This window comes from Macaca fascicularis, chromosome 15 (assembly GCF_037993035.2).
Source record: "Macaca fascicularis isolate 582-1 chromosome 15, T2T-MFA8v1.1".
NCBI lineage: Eukaryota > Metazoa > Chordata > Mammalia > Primates > Cercopithecidae > Macaca > Macaca fascicularis.
Window position 1 is genome coordinate 19320856 of NC_088389.1, and position 24385 is coordinate 19345240.

General features: G+C 40.9%; 1 protein-coding gene and 1 long non-coding RNA gene across 6 annotated transcripts in view; one reads left to right on the top strand and one right to left on the bottom strand.

Moving 5' to 3' along the window:
* Nucleotides 1-24385, top strand: part of NR6A1 (nuclear receptor subfamily 6 group A member 1) — a 258964-nt gene that overhangs the window by 21869 nt on the left and 212710 nt on the right. For 4 of the 5 annotated variants that reach the window (XM_045373802.3, XM_045373803.3, XM_045373804.3 and 1 more), the window contains exon 2: nucleotides 15990-16031. The exons of the other annotated variant lie outside the window; for it this stretch is intronic. In XM_045373802.3, coding sequence (XP_045229737.1) covers nucleotides 15990-16031 — 42 coding nt within the window. The remainder of the gene's footprint in view (nucleotides 1-15989; nucleotides 16032-24385) is intronic. 5 annotated transcript variants of the gene reach the window in all.
* Nucleotides 1-24385, bottom strand: part of LOC135967371 (uncharacterized) — a 105686-nt gene that overhangs the window by 15209 nt on the left and 66092 nt on the right. Inside the window, exon 2 of the long non-coding RNA XR_012424404.1 lies at nucleotides 17765-17885. This is a non-coding gene — a long non-coding RNA (uncharacterized lncRNA). The remainder of the gene's footprint in view (nucleotides 1-17764; nucleotides 17886-24385) is intronic.

Genomic DNA, 24385 nt, shown 5'->3' on the forward strand with positions numbered 1-24385 from the left:
ATACCAATGCTACAAATGTTATTCCCTTTACACAGTTTCTCCCTTCTATAAAATGGGGGCTACATTGGGCTGGAAGAAATTAGGAATGATTTATAGTTTATCTCCTTCTAGTTTTTTAAAAACTAAGAATCTTGATAACCCCTTAAGGGTTCCTCAAGTGTTAGCATTGTATGATTTGTACCCACTGTTATACACGACTGCAACTTTTGATAAACTCGTGGACTTTAGAGCTGAAAAATGATCCTAAGAAAATTGATCCTTTCCTGAAGAGAAAATCTAAGTACAGAGGGAGTAGATCACTTAGCCTTATACAAATAGCTTATTAATACTGGAGCAAGGCATCTTGCTTAGTGTATCACTTTATTGATATCTTACTTGCTTTAACATCAAAGTTGGTATATTTGCATCTCTGTATAAAGAGTTAGAGTTTGCAAATAGGAATTTAGGTGTTATCCTTTTCAAGATTTGGGGTGTTTTGAGGAAATAAGGTTGCAAGAAGTAGCTTTTCAAATGTTGGATTTGTTTATTTCTGTAATTTAATGCTATTAATGTATGCTAAAAAGCTGAAAAGGGGGATCAAACAGGATTTTTGAGTGGATTAGGAAATTAAATTCCAGGAAGAGAGAGGAGCAGTCATAATAGTCTAGGATTATAGGGTGATAAGATGACTTGAGCTTGATCTAGGGATATTTGAGAGAGAATGAAAATGTCCTGGTGATTGACTGTATGAATTGGGGTGGAGTGTTGGGAAGGGTGGTAAAGTGGGAGCCCGGGAGGAGTCTTTGGGGATCTCTGGCTTGGGGGATGAGAATTGGTGGTACCTGGAACCTGAGTGAAGAACACAGGAGAAAGAGGATTCAAAGAGAAAATAATAGGTTCAGTTTGACATGTAGAAATTGATGGAGCCTATGGGTTATTTATCCTGGTAGATATTGACAATAGACATTTGGATAGATGGGTCTGTGGTTCAGGAGAAGAGTCTTACCAAGAATTGAAAGTTTTGGGGGAGAAGGGGAATCATCAGTTGGGAAGTGTAAGTGAAAGTATGTGGATGAGACCATCCAACTCAGAATGAGAAGGTTGTGTATGTGCTGGGATAGGCCTTTCTTGCCCGTGATGACATTTAGTAAAGAACATGTCAGGCTGAACATGGTGGCACATGATTGTAGTCCCAGCTACTTGAGAGGCTGGGGTGGGTTGGGTTGATCCCTCGAGCCTGGGAGGTCGAGGCTGCAGTAAGCCATAATTGTGCCATTGCACTGCAGCCTAGGTGACAAAGTGAAACTCTGTCTCAAAAAAAAAAAAAAAAAAAAAAAAAAAATCAGACAAGGTCTGTATAATCATCTGTAAGGATATGACTGCTTCTAGGGGAAATAGTTGCCAGCAGTGGAAGGACATCCAAAAGATATATATGGCTGAGTATTATTGATAATGTGTCTGTATTTACATTCTTTCTTTCCTCCCTTACTAGTCTGATTCAAGTGTTATTTTGTCATTAACTTTTTTCTAGTTTTCCCTAAGAAGAAATAAACAGTGTTTGACCACTGCTGTTAATGTCTCCATTAGGGCATTTACTTCAAAAGTCCTTGTATCCAGTCAGTTTTCTATTTTCTATGTTAGATTGTAAGAATCTAGGGGTAGCCAGCTTTACTCATCTATTTTTCTAATGTAATCTGGGATAGCAGCCTATACATGGAAAACACTAGGTAAATATTTGTTGAATTTGATTTTAGAATATAGGAAAGTTTAGCATCTAAGAAAAAGCAGGAGTTTTTTCTTCCTTAGTCCTGTTTTGTAGAGTATCTTTTGTATTTATGTAGAGCTATAAAAATCTTGGTTGTTGATCTTGTCTTAATTCACCAGGTTTGAATAGTTTTTTTTTTTTTTTTTTTTTTTTTTTTTTTGAGACGGAGTCTCGCTCTGCCGCCCAGGCTGGAGTGCAGTGGCCGGATCTCAGCTCACTGCAAGCTCCGCCTCCCGGGTTCACACCATTCTCCTGCCTCAGCCTCCCGAGCAGTTGGGACTACAGGCGCCCGCCACCGCGCCCGGCTAGTTTTTTGTATTTTTTAGTAGAGACGGGGTTTCACCGTGTTAGCCAGGATGGTCTCGATCTCCTGACCTCGTGATCCGCCCACCTCGGCCTCCCAAAGTGCTGGGATTACGGGCATGAGCCACCGCGCCCAGCCTGAATAGTTTTTAAAAATTACTTTTGGAATTTTGTTTTTTTCTTTTTCCTTTTTTTAGACGGAGTCTCGCTCTGCCACCCAGGCTGGAATGCAGTGGTGCAGTCTTGGCTCACTGCAATCTCTGCCTCCTGGGTTTAAGCGATTCTCCTGTCTCAGCCTACCGAGTAGCTGGGATTATAGGTGCCTGCCACCATGCCTGGCTAAGTTTTGTATTTTTAGTAGAGATGGGGTTCATCATGGTGACCAGGCTGGTCTCGAACTCCTGACCTCAGGTGATCCACCTACCTGGGCCTCACAAAGTGCTGGGATTACAGGTGTGAGCCACTGTGCCTGGCCCAGAATTATTTCATAGGTATGATTAACTAGCTTTACTTCAGATTTGAAAGATCCTGGGATGAAAGGTTAAAGATGTTGTATCTCTTTGTTACCACACGATGGATTTCTGAAACTGGGACATGGGAGGTAGTACTGAGCTTTAAGCATTCATGACTAGTATGTAAGAAAGATTAGTGCCCAGAATCGTGTTTCTAATAAGGTAGTAATTTAAAAGTCATTTAGAGAATGTCTGGTAGTTTTTTTTTTTCCCCTTCAGTTGAAGCTATTGATTATAGACAGTTTAGCCAAATCATTTTGTTCTTAGGATTTTTTTTTTTTTTTTTTTTTTTTTTTTTTTTGAGACGGAATCTTGCTCTGTCGCCCAAGCTGGAGTGCAGTGGCGTGATCTCGGCTTACTGCAACCTCCGCCTCCCAGGTTCAAGCAGTTCTCCCTGCCTCAGCCTCTCGAGTAGGCAGGGAGAATTGTATAGGCACGCACCACCATGCCCGGCTAATTTTTGTATTTTTTAGTAGAGACGGGGTTTCCCATGTTGGCCAGGCTGGTCTTGAACTCTTGACTTCAGGTGATCCGCCCACCTTAGCCTCCCAAAGCAAGGATTACAGGCGTGAGCGACCGCACCCGGCCTGTTTCTTATAATTTTTTTTTTTTAGACAGAGATTTACTCTTGTTGCCCAGGCTGGAGTGCCATGGCACGATCTCGGCTCATTGCAACCTCTGCCTCCCGGGTTCAAGCGATTCTCCTGCCTCAGCCTCCCGAGTAGCTGGGATTACAGGCATGCGCCACTACGCCCGGCTAATTTTGTATTTTTAGTAGAGATGGGATTTCTCCATGTTGTTCAGGCTGGTCTTGAACTCCTGACCTCAGGTGATCTGCCTGCCTCGGCCTCCCAAAGTGCTGGGATTACAGGTGTGAGCCACTGTGCCCTGCCAGGATTTTTTAAATGTATGTTTCTGTTTATAAAAACAATATATTTTAATCAGAAAAGTAGAATGGAGGAGGAAAAATTAGTTATACTTAGAGATAATCACTAAGAGAAATTAGACCAAAGTTTTTTTTTTTTTTTAATGCATATATGTATTAGAATATACCTGAGCTCATTCCAGGAATACAGTTTTACGTTATATTTTTAATATGGTATTTGCCCTTTGTAAACTCTTGGAAAACATTTATAGTGTTTGCAAATATTCCATTGAATAAGTGTACCATCATTTAATCATTTTCCTGTGTTTGAATTTTTAGATGGCCTCGAGTTTTGTACTATTTTCTTTATTTCTGATTCTTAGAATAGATTCCTAGGATTGATCCAGAGGGATAAACATTTTCTAGGCCCTCATGCATCCATCTTCCATTTTTATATGGAGATTTTAAAGAAAATAAGGAAAAAGGTACATTCTGCCACATGGGGGGACATCTCTTTGATTGTATCTGCACCTTACTAATGGATTTCCTGAGCAGAGCTGGCTGCTTCTCTTCCATCAAACCATCTGTTGAGGATGGTGTGGGGCACTTTCTGAAATGACTTTGAAAGCTCTCTGACCAGGTCCAAACAAACTCCTTGGTCAGTAAATCAGTCTTCAAAATGACAATGAACAAGTAAAAACATCTTCGCTTCCTTCAGTAGCTGCTTCTGACATAGGCATCTTGGATTTTTCAGGAGGTGACTTGTAAATGGGATCAAGTAAGGTGTGGTATTCTTTTTGGACTTTGAGGCCCTTCTGTTATGGGAGCATCAGGGTTGCTCTTTGAAATTATGCCAAATTCCCATCCACCCGGCTGTTGCAGAGGATGCACTATGAAAAGGTAGGGTTTTATTAGTCTAGATGCTTTCAATAGAAGTTCTCTTGTTTTGACTTCTGTGGCTCTTTCCATGTAATGGAGTACAATGATAAGTTTAAGTCTATAAAATGGAGACAGTTGTAGCTACTTTTCAGTAAGAATTCATATAAAATGTCAAGCTGACGCCTGGTGCATAGTAATAGATTCAATAAATGGCAACTGACAGATTATTGTATACATTTTCTTATATTTTTCTGTATTAAGTATTTTGCATTTTGAAATTTATTTTCTTTTCTTTCTTTTTTTTTTTTTTTTTTTGAGACAAGGTCTTGCTCTGTCACTCAGGCTGGAGTGCAGTGATACTGGCTCACTGCGGCCTCAACCTCCCAGGCTCAGGCGGTCTCCCACTTCAGCCTCCCAAGTATCAGGGACTACAGGTGCATGCCACCGTGCCCAGCTGATTGAAAAAGACAGACATTTTGTTGTTGTTGTTGTAGAGGTCTCACTATGTTGCCCAGGCTGGTTTTCAATTCCTGAGCTCAAGGGATCCTCCTGCCTTGGCCTCCCAGAGTTCTGAGATTAACGGGCATGAGCCACTGTGGCTGGCCTTGAAATTTCTTAACCTCCAAGCTAAATGAAGGATTATTAACAGTCCCTTTTGTTCCTCCAGAGAACCAGAAATTGTAAATGAAAAATGCCGGAGAATCATCAGTACATGCAGTTTTCTGAGAAATACCTGTGCTATAATTCCATAGAAACGCTAATGGCCTCTGACTCATCAGATTGAATTGCCTTCCTAAACTGTTTTCACCTTTTAATTCTATAGCTACAGCCTTGAAAGCTGTGTACTGTCTTTATTTTTTTTTTTAATGTTTTAAAATTGAAATGTCGTAATCTTGGGCTGGCTTTTCTGCCTTCAGTCTGGTTTCAAGGCTGTAATTGCAGAGCTAGAAGCCAGCAAAACTATATACTATATGAAAGGTGATGTAGGTTGCTCAGATGGAAGTTGTTAATGTTTCCATAGAAATATAGACACTTGTATACTGCATTTAAGCTGAGCAAATACGTGGGCATAGTATCCCCCTAAGATTTCATGTTAAGAAAATTACATTAGGAAAAGGGTATTGATTTTGTTGCACTTTTAAAAATGTGACCATGACCTTTGTAGGTGGATAAAAGAAAATACTACTTGAAGCTTAGAGCCAGATACCTTTTGCTATGTGGACTTGTGGTGCTATGTTCCTGCATTGAAAAGCATTTTCTGTTATTCTTGAAGTATGGTTTGTCAGGTTGACTGTGAGAAACAAAAGCTAATAGCCCAAGTGGCATCCCACTCACTGGGTAAAAAAGCAAGAGGCAGGTGTGAATTTAATCAGCCAGTCCAAGAAAAATGTTCCTATATCTGCCTAGGTCTGTATCTGATTGCAGGCTGCAGATATGACTGTAAGGCAGGCTGTGTAGTTCATGTTTGTTACTTCCCCCCACCGAAAAAAAGCTGCATTCCTTCTCAGCCTCATGCCAGAGCCATTCATTGTACCAACAGGAGACTAGAAGATAGAGTTGAGGAAGGGCTCCCCCATAGGGAAGTTTCTAGAATCTAAGGGAGGGCCATGGATGGCTTGCCACGTGTATTTTGGCTACCTCAACAAAGCTCTTTTATTTTTAGTTTTAATTCATTAAAAAAAATTTTTTTTTTGAGACAGAGTCTCGCTCTGTGGCCCAGGCTGGAGTGCAGTGGCACCATCTCAGCTCACTGCAGCCTCCACTTCCCGGGTTCAAGCGATTCTCCTGCCTCAGCCTCCTGAGTAGCTGGGACTACAGGCGCGTACCACCATGCCCGGCTAATTTTTTGTATTTTACTAGAGACGGGGTTTCACTGTATTAGCCAGGACGGTGTCCATCTCCTGACCTCGTGATCCACCCACCTCGGCCTCCCAAAGTGCTGAGATTACAGATGTGAGCCACAGTGCCTGGCTGCTCTTTTATTTTTTATTTTTATTTTTTGAGATGGAGTTTCACTCTTCTTGCCCAGACTGGAGTGCAGTGGCGCGATCTCGGCTCACCGCAACTTCTACCTCCCGAGTTCAAGCAATTCTCCTGCTTCAGCCTCTCGAGTAGCTGGGATTACAGGCATGCACCACCATGCCCGTCTAATTTTGTATTTTTAGTAGAGACGGGGTTTCTCCATGTTAGTCAGGCTGGTCTCAAACTCTGGACCTCAGGTGATCTGCCCACCATGGCCATTCAAAGTGCTGGGATTATAGGCGTGAGCCACCGCGCCCGGCTTCTTTTATTTTTTTACAACTCCTTGTGCTTTTAGTTTTCTGGTTGAAATTTTAGAGCCCCTGCATTGAAGTAATCAGAGTTGGGCTGTTATTGACAAACTTCCTAGGTGTATACATATATTTTCAGTCACTGTTGCCTATAGAATAAAAACCAAAAACTCATGTATGGCAGTTGAAGGTCTTTATGATACGGCTCTGCTGAGATTCCAGTCAAGTCAAATTACCAAGTGACATTCTGTTTTTTTCTCTCTATTTAGTGCTTTCACATGCTGCTTCCTCTAAATATGTTTCTCAGTTAGCCCTGTTTGCCTGGTGAATTCCTATCTCCTCTCTGTGCTCCTGGCTCCATGATTGCTGCTTCTCCTCTCCCTGATATCGATCATGGCTACCGAGCACTTTCACTGACCTAAGTGCATCATATCATTGAGTACTCATAACCATCTACAGATGAGGAAATTGGCCCAGAGAGGTGAAGTCATTTCCTAAGCTAACACAATTAGTAAGTAATGGTGCCAGGACTCAAACCTATTCTGAAATAAAAATTTATGCTCTTTCTACTCTGTACTGCTTCCCAGTTGTATCATGTCCATCTGTCCCATAGTGTTAATTTTTTCAAAAATATTGTTTCAACTTTTTTCTTCAGTAGGCTTTAATCTTTTTAAAAATTGTGATAAAATATACATAGCATAAAATTTACCGTTTTAACCATTTGAAGTGTACAACTTAGCAGCATTAAGTGCATTTACATTGTCAGGCTGTACAGTTATTTTTGTCTGCTCTGTACTCCTAGAGACTATTAGTTCTCTGTAGTCAGTCTTACTCACATCTCTACTTTCCAGACCTCTGGCCTGTTACAGTATGGGTAGATACTTAATATTTGAAGGAGTAAGTGACTGCAGGCTGATGATAACAGCTGACACAGCTATAAATTGGCTAGTAAATAGTACTGGCCTAAATAAACATTTCCATATATTTATTTTTTATGCTGTAACACAGTCAAAAATATGTGGTATGACAAATTTAGAAAGAGGGACAACTTCTAGGTTTTCACTGTTTCATAGCCACCAGTTTCATATGGCCATTTAAATTAAGAGTAAAGTTAAAAATTCAGTTTCTCATTCATGTCAGTCACATTCCAAGTACTCATTGGCCTCATGTAGCTAGTGGCAACTGTATTGGACAGTGTAGATATATGACATTTTCATCATTGTCGAAATTTCTATTGGACAGTGCTCATCTAGGCTTTAAAAGTTGAGAACAGTGCAATTGTTCTCTTGAAATTTGTTATTTTGGCAAGAAATTCATTGTAGTGGCATTGTGGCTTACCATTATTGTCTTTTGGTGAAAGAAACAGTTCTTCAAACATTTATTGAGCAGCCTTTCCTGGGTCATGTCTCAGGCCTAGGGCTGGGGTTATCTTTGGGGCTGAGACTAGATCTGACCTATTTAGTCAGAGTTTTATTGGATGCCAAATCATGATCGGGGAGACAAGGTAGGTGGGAAACTGATACAACTGACTAGGTCCAGGAAAGACCAGTGAATGACTGTTGTATATCAGTAGAAAACCGGGGTAAAGATATTTAGTTTTTTCTTGGGGATCCTGGAAAACAGACTTCTCTAGAACCTTGGGTTCTCTGAATTCAGGTTCTAGTGGTCCTGATCATGATGTGGTTGTGGTGTGTAAAGTACAGGAGCCTGTGGGAGCATAGAAGAGACCCACAGAACTCATCAGAGCAATTTCAAGATCTATTTTGACTTTTGGCTTTCTTAGTCCTACAAGCCCTGTGTCACTGTATCTCATGTTTATGTAAGACTTGAATTGCAGTTGACTAAGTGAAATAATGTTATCTCATATTTAATTAAAACATTTGAATTTCAAATTTGCAGATGTGTTTGTTTTTTGGATTTTGAAACCAGTCTTTTTCTTCCTCATAGGTCCCGGAAAAGCTATAGGTTCAGCCATGTTGTTTGTAGTGCCTAACTCAGACTTTAGTGTTTGCAGGAAAGGGAGGGGGGGGAATTAGAGGAGACCTGACTTGAGTCCTTATGTCAGTGGTGAGTAAAGGTTGACTCAGGTAGAGAAAATAGCACGTGTAAAAGAGTTGAGGCCAAAGAGCATGTTGAATTCTGGGAACCATGATGTACTTCAGTGTGGATGGAGTATACACTGTTGGGTAGGATGCTATGAAAAGCAAGAGATAAAGTGGTCGGCAAATCATGTGGGATACATACAACTTCTGTTTTGTAGAAAGAGATGTTTGATTAGAATTGTAGAATTTTACCTTTTAAGGGCCTTAATCTTACGTATGGGTTATTGAGGCTTCAAAAGAGACTGAGTAACTGGCAGAGTGTTAACCAGAGTCCATGTCTCTGTTGCACTATACTGTCTTCCTACAGTCAAACTAAAATATGGCTTTAGTAACACTAACACATTATAGATTATAATTAGCTAGTGTTTCATGCTTTAATTTGCTGACTGGTAAGACTCAGAAGTTTGTTTAAGTTACTGTCATGGTAAATGTACAATTTGATAGTCAAAATATCAAAAAGGAAAAAGATCAGTGACCTTTTAATATCTCATGATAGCCAGTCACAATTTGAGGGATCAGTGGTCATTTTCTTTTTGTCAAATGTGTGGTGGTGCACACCCGTAGTCTCAGCTACTTGGGAGGCTGAAGTGGGAGGGTTGCCTGGGTCCTAGAGGTCAAGGCTGCAGTGAGCCATGATCGTGCCACTGCACCGCAGCCTGGGCTACAGAAGCAAGACCTTGTTTAAAAAGCAAACAAAATGCCTATTTGAAGAAGAGCTTGTCAACTGGAACTTTCTCTTGTATGAAATAAGATTCCTAGACTTAGAGCCATTTGCTTGATTAACTTGCCATAAAGTAGATGATTTACATATATTCACCAAATCTCGCAACAATTGAATGTGATGGTTATTTTTATCCTCATTTCAAGACATGGGTTTGGAGTAGTTAATTTGGTAATAGCAAATCTGGGATTTGAATCTAGTTCTACCTCATACACATACCCTCGCTGCCTCCGGTTTTTTTTTTTTTTTTTGAAATGGAATCTAGCTCTGTTGTCCAGGCTGGAGTGCGATGATGTGATCTGGGCTCACTGCAACCTCTGCCTTCCAAGTTCAAGCAATTCTCCTGCCTCCCGAGTAGCTGGAATTATAGGCACCCGCCACCACCAAAATTAGCCCAGCTAATTTTTGTATTTTTGTATTTTTTTTTTTTTTTTTTAGATGGAGTCTCACTTTGTCGTCCGGGCTGGAATACAGTGATGTGATCTGGGCTCACTGCAATCTCTGCCTCCCAAGTTCAAGCAATTCTCCTGCCTCAGCCTCCTGAGTAGCTGGGATTATAGGCACCCGCCACTACCAAAATTAGCCCAGCTAATTTTTGTATTTTTGTATTATTATTATTATTATTATTATTATTTTTTTTGAGACGGAGTCTGGCTCTGTCACCCAGGCTGGAGTGCAGTGGCGCGATCTCGGCTCACTGCAAGCTCCGCCTCCCGGGTTTACGCCATTCTTCTGCCTCAGCCTCCCGAGTAGCTGGGACTACAGGCGCCCGCCACCTCGCCCGGCTAGTTTTTTGTATTTTTTAGTAGAGACGGGGGTTTCACCGTGTTAGCCAGGATGGTCTCGATCTCCTGACCTTGTGATCCGCCCGTCTCGGCCTCCCAAAGTGCTGGGATTACAGGCTTGAGCCACCGCGCCCGGCCTATTATTATTATTTTTAAGATGGAGTCTCGCTTTGTCGTCTGGGCTGGAGTGCAGTGGGGTGATCTTGGTTCACTGCAACCTCTGCTTCCCAGGTTCAAGTGATTCTCTCGCCTCACCTCCCCCGCCGAGTAGCTAGGACTACAGGTGTGCGCCACCACGCCTGGCTAATTTTTGTATTTTTAGTAGAGATGGGGTTTCACTTTGTTGGCCAAGCTGGTCTCAAACTCCTGACCTTGTGATCCTCCCACCTCGGCCTCCCAAAGTGCTGGGATTACAGGTATGAGCCACTGCACCAGGCCTAATTTTTGTATTTTTAGTAGGGATGGAGTTTTACCATGTTGGTCAGGGTGGTCTTGAACTCCTGATCTCAGGTGATCCACCTGCCTCGGCCTCCCAAAATGCTGGGATTATAGATGTGAGCCATTGTGCCTGGCCCCATGTCCTTTTCAGTATGTATTTATCTTCCTAGTTAAACTGAGGCAAGTGAATATAACCTTTGCAGTAACATTTCAGATGGCCTGTGTGCACACTGACTTGGTGATGTCATCTTAGGAACCAATCTGTTTCTTGTCTGTCTTTTTCTTTTGAAAGCAATTTAAGTCACCAACCAAAGACCCTGGATTTCTCAGAATATTTCCTGATCTGTTTAATATGTTGTGTTCTGTGAGACAGGGGGTTTGGGTATGTTTGTTTATTTATGAAGCTTAAGAGCCTGCTTTCTTTTTATTTTGTTTTGTTTTGAGACAGAGTCTTGCTCTGTTGCCCAGGCTGGAGTGCAGTGGCACGATCTCCGCTCACTGCAACCTCTGCCTTCTGGGTTAAAGTGATTCTCTTGCCTCAGCCTCCTGAGTAGCTGTGACTACAGAAGTGTGCCACCATGCCTGACTAATTTTTGTATTTTTAGTAGAAATGGGGTTTTACTATGTTGGCCAGGCTGTTCTTGAACTCCTGACCTCGTGATCTGCCTACCTCTGTCTCCCAAAGTGCTGGAATTAGAGGCATGAGCCACTGCGCCCTGCCTAATTTTTGTATTTGTAGTAGAGATGGCGTTTCACCATGTTGGTCAGGCTGGTCTTGAACCCCTGACCTCAGGTGATCCACCGCACTCAGTGTCTTTTTTTTTGTTTTTATTTTTGAGAAGGAGTCTTGCTCTATCCCCCAGGCTGGAGTGCAGTGGCATAATCTTGGCTCACTACAACCTCTGCCTCCGTGTTCAAGTGATTTTCCTATCTCAGCCTCCTAAGTAGCTGGGATTACAGGTGTGCACTGCCACGCCAGCCTAATTTTTGGTGTTTTTTTTTTTGGTAGAGATGGGGTTTCACCATTTTTGCCATGCTGGTCTCAAACTCCTGACCTCAAGTGATCCACCCACCTTGGCCTTCCAAAGTGTTGGGATTACAGGTGTGAGCCACGGTGCCCGGCCAAGAGTCTGCTTTCTACTGAACAACTCTGATTGCCTTTGAGTTGAATCTAATTGAAGAAATCCAGTTTAATGTACATTTGGGGTTACATCTAGCAGTGGTTTGGGTTCTAGCTAAGAATCATTTTGCCAGCTAGATGTGGTTGCTGAGAATCAGGGCAAAACTCTGCTTGACAACAGTAGCCAGCTGTGGCCATTTCATTGCCTTGTGGTCAGTAGGTATGTGGTTTGTAGGTAAGATTAACATTGTTCTCCATATATCCTCAAGGCTCCTGCATTAGTGATGATCTGTAAAACCGGAGACAACATATTAGCAGTGGTCTCAGGACTAAGTGGAGGGAATGTAGATGTAATTACTGAATTCTATAATCAGGATCTTTGTGACCCTTGGAGGAATTTTTTTAAGGCAAATATAGAGGCCTTCTTTCTTCAGGAAGTGGCAAACATCTGGAATCACCACATCCAGCAGTTTACAGGCTGAAAATGTAAAAAGTTCAAGAACCACGGCAAGTAACCAAAGTGACATTAGTGATGTTAGGGTTCCATCCCAGGTCTTTGAGGATGATGCCATGAATGGTTTAATAGTAACTCTCCTATAATCTACACTTTGCTTCCATAGACACAGCACTGAATTGGATGGACCCTAGAGATTAGTTAGTAGCAGCTTACATATATAGAGCTCTTACTTTGTCAAGTACTGTGCAAAGCCTTTATATTCACTGTCTCGTTCAGTTATTTTTTGAGACTGGGTCTCACTCTGTTGCCCAGGCCCCGGAGTGTAGTGGCACGATCATGGCTCACTGCAGCCTCGACCTCCTAAGGTCAGGTGATCGTCTACCTCAGCCTCCCAAGTAGGTGGGATTACAGGCATGCACCAGCACACCTGGCTAACTTTTGTATTTTTTTGGTAGAGATAGGGTTTCACCATGTTGTCCAGGCTAGTCTCCAACTCCTGGGCTCAAGCGATCCTCCTGCTTCAGCCTCCCAAAGTGCTGGGATTACAGGCATGCACCACTGTACCTGGTGTCATTTAATTCTTTTGACATCTCTGTAAGGTAGGTGCTGTTGCTGATCCCAATTTACAACAAAGTTAGGGTCAATTCTGCTTGGATCATGTGGCCTTTGAATAGAAGTCTGCAAAGAAAAATCAGAGTGCCATTAACAGAATAAGGGGGGAGTGGTTGCTAGGCAGATAAAAGCAATAGATGTCCATCTTAAATATTTTACTTAGTATTTTATTTGTTTTTGAGTCACCCTCTATTTTTGTTTGATCAGTTACTTGAGTTCACAACAATGGGTACTTTCAGAAGGTACATTAGGCTTTGTTCCTTTTTTGAGACTTCTAGTACAGTCCTTTCATTTAATGTCCAAAGTAGTCTGAGGCACAGAATAGGGAGTGACTTACCTAAAGTCATATAACTAAAGGTGGCTTGAGTTAGAACCTAGGAGAGTTCTAACCTTCCCGTTGTACCAGCCTGCTTTCCTGTACTTTTGTCCTGTTTCTGAGTCAATTTACATGAAATGAAGTTTATTCTCAGTTTCACTTCTGGCACGATGTTCAACATTCAGTCCATGTATAATGAGGAGTTAGTTTCTCATTGCCTGGTGCTATGGTCTGAATGTGTGTGATCCCCCTGAATTCACATATTGAAATCCTAACCTCCAAGGTGATGGTATTAGCATAGGGGCCTTTTGAGAGATGATTGTTCCAGTATAAGAGAGACCCTAAAGAGCTGATTCTACCATGTGAGAACAGTGGTAAAGTACCATCTATGAACCATAAAATGGGCTCTCACTAGACAACAAATATACGAGCACCTTGATCTTGGACTTCACGGCTCCAGAACTGTGAGACTTAGTTTATGGTATTTTATTTTAGCAGTCTGAATATACGAAGACACCTGGCATCTCTCCATGGCTTTTTCATTCCCATTGCCTTTATGTAGAGGGGTTTAAAGCTGGTCTGAGATCAGCCACTTTAAGCAGCTTCTAAATTCTGGTATTTCAGATCCAGTCTCCTCATTTAGGCTTTACACACACTATTCAGACTAGACTTTAGATTTTCTGATTCTATGACTTTCTTCCCTAGACTGTGATCTAGAGGCAGGGTTGTGTGTTCTGTTTAGTTGATCCCGCATTTCAGCACCTTCCATAATGTGTCCACAACTGTTCTGGCCAGAAGCAGCTCTGCAGATGGATAAGGCACAGGCCCTAGCCTTGAAGATCTCACTATGTAGTGGAAGAGGCAGGTATTTAAATTATTCCTTTATTGTTTGGTGAATGCTGGTGAGGCCTCTTCTGTTTTCCATATTTCATTGTTGTGATATTAGAACTGAATCTTAAAAGATGAATTGTTTTACCAAGTGGAGGAGGAGGAGGAATCACAGAAAGGCAAGAAAGAATGCGGCATATTTGATGTGGTCACAACAGCCCAGAATTGCAAAGGACTTTAAAAGTTGTGATGCTTAAGCTGGGCTTTCTCTAATCACAACACTTTGGGAGGCGAAGATGGTCAGCTCACTTGAGGTCAGGAGTTTGAGACCAGCCTGGCCAACAGGATGAAACTCATCTCTACTAAAAATACGAAAATTAGCTGGGCATGGGCAGGTGCCTGTGATCCCAGCTGCTCAGGAGACTGAGGCAGGAGAATCACTTGAACCTAGGAGGCGTGGAGGTTGCAGTGAGCCGAGATCGCATCACTGCGCTCTAGCTGGGTGATAGAGCAAGACTGCATCTCAAACAAAAACAAAGTGTTTAAGCAGTTGGCCTGCTACATGAATCTCATTTCTCCCCCATGACTGCTAGTTTTTGGTTTGGCTTTTGGTCGCCCAGTTTTGACAGAAGTTACTCTCATGCCCCTCTAGTCCTAATTTTGCTCCCTTTTTTTGTTTTATTTTTTGAGACAGGGTCTTACTCTGTCACCCAGGCTGGAGTACAATGGTGCAATCTCGGCTCACTGCAGCCTCCACCTCCCAGGCTCAAAAGATTCTCCTGCCTCAGCCTCCCAATTAGCTGGGATTACAGCCAAGTGCCATCATGCCTGGCTAGTTTTTGTATTTTTAGTAGAGACAGGGTTTCACCCTGTTGGCCAGGCTGGTCTTGAACTCCTGGCCTCAAGTCATCTACTCGTTTCGGCCTCCTAGAGTGCTGGGATTACAGGCATGAGCCACTGCACCCAGCATCAAGATCCATTATTTTTGAATTTACTGGTGAAATACTACAGTTGTTTACTGAACGGCTACTACGTGCTAGGCTTGTGAGAGGTAATGGGGTTAAAGCTGTTAAAACAAGGCAGGTTGGATCCCCGCCCTCATGGAACAGTCTCATTGTGGTCAGACACTGAACAAGTAGTTCCTTGTCGATGAGTGCTATGAGGAAGCAAGCACAGGTGTTAGAGATAATTATAACCAGGGATTTGACCTTGTGTGTGAGACAAGGGTGAAAGAGGCAAGAGAAAACTTTTCTGAGGAAATATTTAAACTGAGGAAGAGTAGAAAGCAAACAGGAGAAAGTATGCAGCCATTCCAGGAAAAACAAAACCTTTCATGAACGATGTATAGAGGACCTACTATGTTTACCATTCCTTGTGCTTGATTTCTCTCTCCAGTGTGATAGTTATACACCAGCTAGACAAATGTAGCTCATACTTTTTGGGTCCGAGCATATGAAATGTGAAGTGTGCTTTGAGAGGTATTTATTCCAACCTGAATAGCATACTTACTAATGGAAAAATTGCTTCTATTTGTTTGTATAGGTAAAATTCTTCAGCATTTGTGAAAAATTTACATGATATTACACTGATATTTGTGTAAGTTAATATTTTATATATTTTGCTTTCTTTCGTGAGAGAATTAGCAGTGTTGAACAGAATTTATGACAGGTATTAAATGAATTGTAATTTTCCTGTGAGTTTTTATTCCAACGGACATTGCCATGATAACTCATAATTACTTGTGCTGTTGTATATTGAGCTCCTACTGTGTGGCAAGGCCTGTGGTAAGCATTTTATTTTGGTAACTTGTTTAATCCTCATTACAATTCTGTGGTAAGTGCTTTTATCTGTTTTTGTATTGAAGGGATGAAATGGAGGCTCAGAGGGATATGTAGTAGCTAAATATTAGAGCTAGGATTGAAACCCAAATTGACTTCTGAGTGTAGATTTCCCCCCCCACTGTATGATACTTCGTATTTGGAGTCAGCTTGAAGTAACTCACAAATTGTAATTTTTTTCCTATTGTTTTCTCTTTAGGTTTCTGTCAGGATGAATTGGCAGAGCTTGACCCAGGCACTAGTAAGTTCTCAATGTTACCCAATATTCTGTGGTAAGAAAAGGATGTGTGTGTACACTTTTAAGTGAATAACTTAAGGTGTCATTGATAAGCCTTACTTTATTGACTCTCAGATTTTATTTCACTTTAATTTGTAATTATAGGAAGGGCATTCTGTCTTTTCTAGTTATGCTTTCTTCTGATATTATCCAATGGCCAGGATCTATCTGTTTAATGGAAAGTTGGTTTGCTGAAAATTTCTGTTTAATACCAGTCTCCTTGCTTTGTTCTCCATCCCTCTATGAAACCAACAAAAATAAAAATTGTACTTTGAAGCTAGGCGCGGTGGCTGACACCTGTAATCCCAGCACTTTGGGAGGCTGAGGCGGGTGGATCAGGAGTTCGAGACCAGCTTGGCCAACATAGTGAAACCCTGTCTCTACCAAAAATACAAAAATCAGCCGGGCGCGGTGGCGGGTGTCTGTAGTCCCAGCTACTCGGGAGGCTGAGGCTGGAGAATTGCTTGAATCCGGGAAGTGGAGTTGCAGTGAGCCAAGATCATGCCATTGCATTCCAGCCTGGGTGACAAGAGCAAAACTCTACCTCAAAAAAAAAAAAAAAAAATTATACTTGCACTTATGCACATGGACGACTGTATACTCACAAACACTTCTAAAATATTGATAGTTTTGAAATAATTTCAAAGAAGCGTTTTGTTTAGTTTAGAAATTTTAATTGATAACCTTTGTAGTACAGTTTAATTTTCATTTACAGTCTGATGGTTAAGATATGAGAGTATCATTTCAAGGTCTAATTAAATGATGCTTTTCAGGACTATGTGAGTCTTCATCATAGATAATCATTTGAATTTACAGTTCTCCCTAAATGTGGTGGCATGCACCATTCTGGGACACATACTCATAATGGTTAGAAATAGGACATGGGAGTATCCAGTGTATACAGATACTCCCATGATGTCGGCTCACTGCAACCTCTGACTCCTGGGTTCAAGTGATTCTCCTGCCTCAGCCTCCCGAGTAGCTGGGACTACAAGCATGCACTACCACGCCTGGCTAATTTTTGTGTTTTTAGTAGAGACGGGGTTTCACCATATTGGTCAGGCTGGTCTTGAACTCCTGACCTTGTGATCTGCCTGCCTCGGCCTCCCAAAGTGCTAGGATTACAGGCGTGAACCACCACACCTGGCCATGGTCCTTTCTTAGAAGCATTTTTGAACATTAGGAAGGACATTGAGATGCCCTGTAACCTTTCAGACAACTACACATAAAACATGCTAAATAGTTGATAACTCAGTTTGTTAAGCACTCAGTGTTCTCTCTGCTCCACACCCAGTTCTCTAGGCTCTAGGGATATACAGATAAGTAAGTATAGCTCTTGTCCTTGTATATTATCAGTGTATTAGGAAATATTTGAAAGGACATTTTATAAACCTCTAGTTTAGCACTTAGTACCCAAACGTATTCTCTTTTTCTGCACCTAGTAGCAATTGCAAATGGCTAATGCCCATTTTCTGAGAAAGGTCCTTGATAGTCTCAGAAAAATTATTGTTGAATTCTTCTTTCTGGGTTAAGTAATACCAGCTCATTAAACATTTCTGCATAAAATTCCTAGCTAGATATGGCAATTTATAGACCTCTCTATTCCACGAGAATGAACAGACATTGAGACATAATTTTATACATCAGTATAGAATAGGAGTCACCAAAAAAAAAAAAGACTAAAAAATTGTACTTACTGGCAGGGCGTGATAGCTCATGCCTGAAATTCCAGCACTTTGGGAGGCCAAGGTGGCAGGATCATTTGAACCCAGGATCAGGAGTTTGAGACCAGCCTGGGTAACATAGGGAGCCCCATCTCTACAAAGAAAATTTAAAAATTATCCAGGTGTGGTGGCATGTGCCTGTGGTCCCAGCTACTTGAGAAGGTGAGGTGGGAGGATTGCTTAAGGAGGAGGCTGCAGTTGAGCCATGATCACACCACTGTATTCCAGCCTAGGAGACACAGAGCAAGACCCCATCTCAAAAACAAAAAACAAACCAAAAAATTTGTACTTAGTGTATGTAGGTAATATTCTCAGTAATTCCTATACTGGGAAGTTAATGGTTTTTTAATCTTTGTTTTTGAAGAAATATATAAGGATCTGATTATTCTAAAAATATTTAGGCCGGGCGCGGTGGCTCACGCCTGTAATTCCAGCACTTCGGGAGGCTCAGGCGGGTGGATCACCTGAGGTCAGGAGTTTGAGACCAGCCTGACCAATACGGAGAAACCCCGTCTCTACTGAAAATACAAAATTAGCTGGGCCTGGTGGCACATGTCTGTAATCCCAGCTACTCAGGAGGCTGAGGCAGGAAAATTGCTTGAACCCGGGAAGTGGAGGTTGCGGTGAGCCAAGATTATGCCATTGCACTCCAGCCTGGGCAACAACAGCGAGACTCTGTCTCAAAAAATAATAATAATAATAATTAGACAAAATAAAATTTTATCTCAGTTTGTATCAGTTTTGGGGTTCCAATGAGCATGTTCAGCCCTACCAAGTGGTAGGGAGCATCAAGACTGAGATGGGCAGTGTGTGTTGTGTTAAATTGTCTGTGGTTTTTGATACTGCATATTCTGGGGATTCTGACTAGGAAGGAATAACATCTCCTATGTTAATTCCATGTGACTTTTGTTTATTTAATTTAATTTTTTTGAGACAGGGTCTCACTCTTTTGCCCAAGCTGCAGTGCAGTGGCATAGTCATGGCTCACTGCAGCCTTGACCTCATGGGCTCAGGTGATCCTCCCACCTCAGTTTCCTGAGTAGCTGTGACTACATGTACACACCACCATACCTGGCTGATTTTTGTATTTGTTTTTCTCTTTCAAATATTTTTAATTGAAATGATAAAAAAAAGAACAGTGATCATTTTAACCAAACTTTTACTTTACAAATATAAAAATATAATCAAAACTTGTTTCTTTCATACATTTTCTGTAAACATACCAGAAAAGTTCTCAAAGCCAAACTATAAATGATGCTTGTGTAGTATGATGTGAACACAATAACCAAAAATTTAAATTTCTAATTACATGACCTTTCCCTCAACAGAACAGCATAATCAATATATCTTCCCAACTTACCTCTATTTTTATGATACGATCCATCACTAAAATACAAAATACACCTAAACTGACTTAATCTAGACTTATCTAGGTTTTAGTAAGTTTTTTCCCCACAAAAACAAGCTTAATAAATATAATACAAGCTAATGTTAAAATGTGTTTTATGGCTCAAGTTAAATTACAATATTAAGTTTCTCATCATGTATTTGAATAACAAAGGCAAACTGGTTGAAATGAGTCCAGTTTTACCCAAATAATCAGTGATGTATAACAAGTGGAGTAAGTATGAGAAAATCAAATCTTATGCTACAGAAAGCTGACTTATACTACAGTCAACAACCACTAAGCCTTCTTTGGCAATGAAACATACAAAATTGCAAACTCTGAAGCAGTCTTAGTGATTGGCACATACTGTTCCAAACACTATGAACTAGTAAAAACATTAAGTTTGAGGATGAAAAGCTACCCCAAGCATTTTATCTCAAGTGACTGAGTGAGTACTTTATTTTTTGAGGCAGAGTCTCACTCTGTCAGCTAGGCTAGAGTGCAGTGGTGCAATCTTGGCTCACTGCAAACTCCACTTCCCGGGTTCACGCCATTCTCCTGTGTCAGCCTCCCAAAGTAGCTGGGATTATAGGCGCCCGCCACCCCACCCAGCTAATTTTTGTATTTTTTAGTAGACATGGGGTTTCACCATCTTGTCCAGGCTGGTCTTGAACTCCTGACCTCATGACCCACCTGCGTCAGCCCCCCAAAGTGCTGGGATTACAGGTGTGAGCCACCTTCCCTGGCCGCAAGTACTTTAAAAATGAAGTCATGGCAGGGTGCGGTGGCTCACGCCTGTAATCCCAGCACTTTGGGAGGCCAAGACAGGTGGATCACGAGATCAGGAGGTCAAGACCATCCCAGCTAACATGGTGAAACCCTGTCTCTACTGAAAATAAAAAATAAAAAAATTTGCCAGGTGTGGTGGCAGGCGCCTGTAGTCCCAGCTACTTTGGAGGCTGAAGCAGGAGAAGGGCGTGAACCCCGGTAGGTGGAGCTTGCAGTGAGCCGAGATCACGCCACTGCACTCCAGCCTGGGCAACAGAGTGAGACTCTGTCTCAAAAAAAAAAAAAAAAAAAAAAAGTAAATAAAATAAAAAAATAAAAATGAAGTCATTAGGCTGGGCACAGTGGCTCACACCTGTAATCCCAGTACTGTGGGAAGCTGAGGTGGGTAGATCATGAGGTCAGGAGATCGAGACCTTCCTGGCTAACACGGTGAAACTCCGTCTCTACTAAAATACAAAAAATAAGCCAGGCATGGTGGCACGTGCCTGTAGTCCCATCCACTCGGGAGGCTGAGGCAGGAGAATCGCTTGAACCTGGGAGGCGGAGGTTGCAGTGAGCCAAGATCAGGCCACTGCACTCCAGCCTGGGTGACAGAGTGAGACTGTGTCTAAAATAAATAAATAAATAAATAAAGTCATTAAAAAGCCGAGAACGTAAGAGTCACAGTATTTAAGAAAGTGAATTTTAAGCCAATTGCTTGGTGGCCTGCTGAATTTGAAGTAGTTCTATCTCTCACTTGTGATTAAACATGGAAGAAAACAGACTGGCTAATTTGGTTACACTTTGTCCAAATACAATGTTAATTTAATGGAACCCTGAAATATCCAAAATAATAACTGAATGCTAGTTACAAAACAATAATAAAAAGTTTAAAAGTCTTCCATATGTGCTGTTAAGAGTACAAATTCAAGTGCAGAATTATTATGCCATTTTAAGTATTATCTACTTTATAAAAAAATCACAGTGGTCTTCATCACATGGCAAAAAAAAAAAAAAAACAAATTTCACTTTTCTCCAAAGGAGTAAGTACATCCTAAATATAACTACAAACAATTGTGTAAAACTATTTGTTATTTTTCCCCCAATCTACTAAACATTTTCCATTGTCATTTAGTAGTTTTACATAGAATATGCACTACACTTGGATTGCTCAGGGAAAATAAGATGACATATATTGTAGTTTTACAATGCAAAAGAGAGCTTTCATTTTAGACAAAAGGACAACATAGGAGGCACTAAAAAATATATGTCTATTAATCAAGAGCCCATTTAAAAATGATTCAGCATTTAATATGTAGATCTGGAATGCACAGTTTCTGGAAGTATAAGAACTTACATATCAAAAGAGCTTAGTGTTAAACTGTGCCCTTACACCCTCTTCTAGTACTGTAGACACCTGCCGGATTTGAATTCCCCTAGTTCTATTATTTCCATCAGAAAACCAAAAACAGATTATTGGGATCCACCTGTAACTGACCAGAGCAAAAAGTTTTTAACACTTCTTGTTTGTGTGTTATGAATTTTCATTCAAAACCAGATCTCTTACATTCCAAGGTTAGTAACCCAGCCATCCTGAATCAAAGGTTTTTCTCAACTAGGCCTTAGTGTATGGATGACTGGCTCACATACTTACTGTATATGGGGAAGAAGTGAAGAATTTCTTGGTCAAAGCCTAAGTTACAAAGAACATGAGTGGCCTCGAATCAGATGACTCTTCAACTCAAACACTCCTTACTGAGAGCACTTTCTAAAACAAGCAGAAAGTCTACCTCTCTCCACCCTCCCCCAATTGCAATAGTGAACATCTGAAATGTGGCGGGTGTAGCTTTTCACTCAGAAGCAATCATGGAAGGTGAGCTGAATCAATCCATCTTCATCTCCACTTCCTCCAATCTAAAGATTTTGCTCCCCAATCTAAAGGAATAGCTGAAGGATGCAGCTAATGGATGAGCATAACAGCAAAATACATTACATGAGAAATATGCTAATATAGGCTAGAGGTGCAGGACTTTTAGGGGCAGGAGGGGAAAGGACAATTCACAGAACTAGTGGCTTTTTCAAAGGAAATTAGGGACATTTTTGGTCATGGAGACTGGTGCTCACCTACCACTAAGGACATGCACAGTTACAGTCACTGTTTAACAACCATGTGAGGGTTTGACATGACCCCAACTAAAAAAACTTGAGTGTTTATGAATGTAATTGCTGAGCTATACTTGGCCTGATTTCCTCAAGTATGATATACCTTTGACATCACCCATTATTCAGGAAATTGCCCTGTGATTGGTACCATAAAAATGTAAGAACTAATCAAAAGTTCATTTCTGTTAAAAACCTTTTTTTCCCTTAAGTAGCTACATCTGGCAAGATTCTTTTTTACATTAAGCCTGTAGTCAACAAGTCTGTAATAAGGCATACACGCTATACTTTGATCATTAAATAATGACACAACCAGCAAACTCCTTTGCTCTAATATTTTTTATTCCCTCAAATTTGATCTGAATTTATCAGTATTTTAAAAAGTTTTTAAAATTTGGTATTTTCCTCTTAAGCTGACTAGAGATGAAGTTTTACCACGCTGCCCAGGCTGGTCTTGAACTCCTGGGCTCAAGTGATCCTCCTGCCTTGGTCTTCCAAAGTGCTGGGATTACCATGCCAAGCCCCGCATGACTTTTGAGGATATTAGGGATTTGCTTGTGTTGTATCTTTGGAATTTGGAGGCCCAAATATTGCCCCCCATTCCCCAGATTCCTGATAGGAAAGCCTGCTCACACTCCCTTATTTTGGAACAGGAAATACTTCGTTGCTAATTTCCAGTTGTGCATGGCAGTGGTTGTAGGCAGCAGGTTTGGGACAACAGGTGTCATGTGTGGGAACTAGTTGAGGAAAGACTGACTTTGTCCAATTAAATGACTTGGCTTTTTTTTTTTTTTTTTTTTTTTTTTTTTTTTTTTTTAATACTCTTAATGTGATAAAGCAGATGGGCAGCCATGCTCATAATATGGGCAGCTGTTCACACTCTAGCTGCCTTCCTATGATTCCTGGGCTTCCTGGAGTCCAATGTTATGGCACAGGTTCAGGCTAAGTTCATTTCTACAAGAAGTGTCCCTGTACCGTGTCCATTAGCATAAGCTAGGGACAAGGGCAGTCAAAGGTCAAGAGAAGTTCAAAACAGCATAACCTTTCTGTGCTTCTGTTTCCAAATAACCCCTGTCTGCCCTGCTCCCCCAGTTTTTTCCTCGGCCATCGTGTTTACCGTGTAGTTGTAAAACTCAAGAGAACAAGGACCGACTTGATACAAGGGAAGTTAGAGAATAGAAGTCATTGTTGCTTAAAACAGGAGAAATAATTGATTTATGTTTGGGGGCCAATTAGGCTATAAAACAGGAACAGTAAAGGGACCTGTGACTTCAGGACAGCTACTTGCTCTGATTTCTGCCCCATAGACAGGGGGCTTCCCAATAAAGGCTGTCAGCTTTCTAGGCTAAATTATTAATTCCTCTCATGCCTCTCAGGGATTGTAAACAGCACATAATACAGGGAAACAAGTTGATAGTGTTCAGTTACTGGCCAGATAGAGGGTCAAAGGGTAAATAGTTGGATTAGCAACAGCTGTTCTTCCTCTCCAAACTTTTTGTCTCTTATTATCTATTTCAGGAACACTGTTCCTGAATTTTTGGGTCACATATAATGAAGTCCATTTCTCCTCTTGTAACAATCCTACAAGTAATTACATTGAGAGTAAACATTGACCAAAATTGAAAATACTTATTCTAATTCAGTTTCTAAAGTTGAAGATTGAATTTTTTTTTTTTTTTTGGTTATGTGCTATGTTGTCTGATATTCAAAGGATATAATCCCAAGGAAAGTACCTGCTTGAAGTCAGACATATTAGAAGCTTTTTAGCTGTGTGTGTGTGTGTGTGTGTGTTTTTTTTTTTTTTTTTTTTTTTTACCAGCTGGTTGAGGATCTTGGTATAGCTTGATTAAAAGAAAAAAACATTGTTTTTGTTTAAACTGGTAGTAGAATAATGTATGTTCACTATGGAAAACACTAAAAGAAAATAGAAGCATCTCTAATCCCACCACCTAGAAATAACCATTGCTTCACGTTTGAGAGTATGTCCTTCCAGGTTGTGTCCGAGCTCATCTTTACCTAATTAGGAATCTATATATACTATATATGCAATTTTTGTGTTCTGTTTGTTTTCCCCCACTCTGTATTACATTGGGAACATTGTCCCAAGTCGTGAAATGATTTGTGAAAAATATTTTCACAAATATTTTTAATGGAAGGATATTTCATTAAATAAGTAAATAGCTTTATCATGATTTATTTAACCATCCTGCTATTGTTGAGCATTTAGATTTTCAGTTTTTTCTGCATCATAAATAATGCCACAGAGAACACGTTTGTGT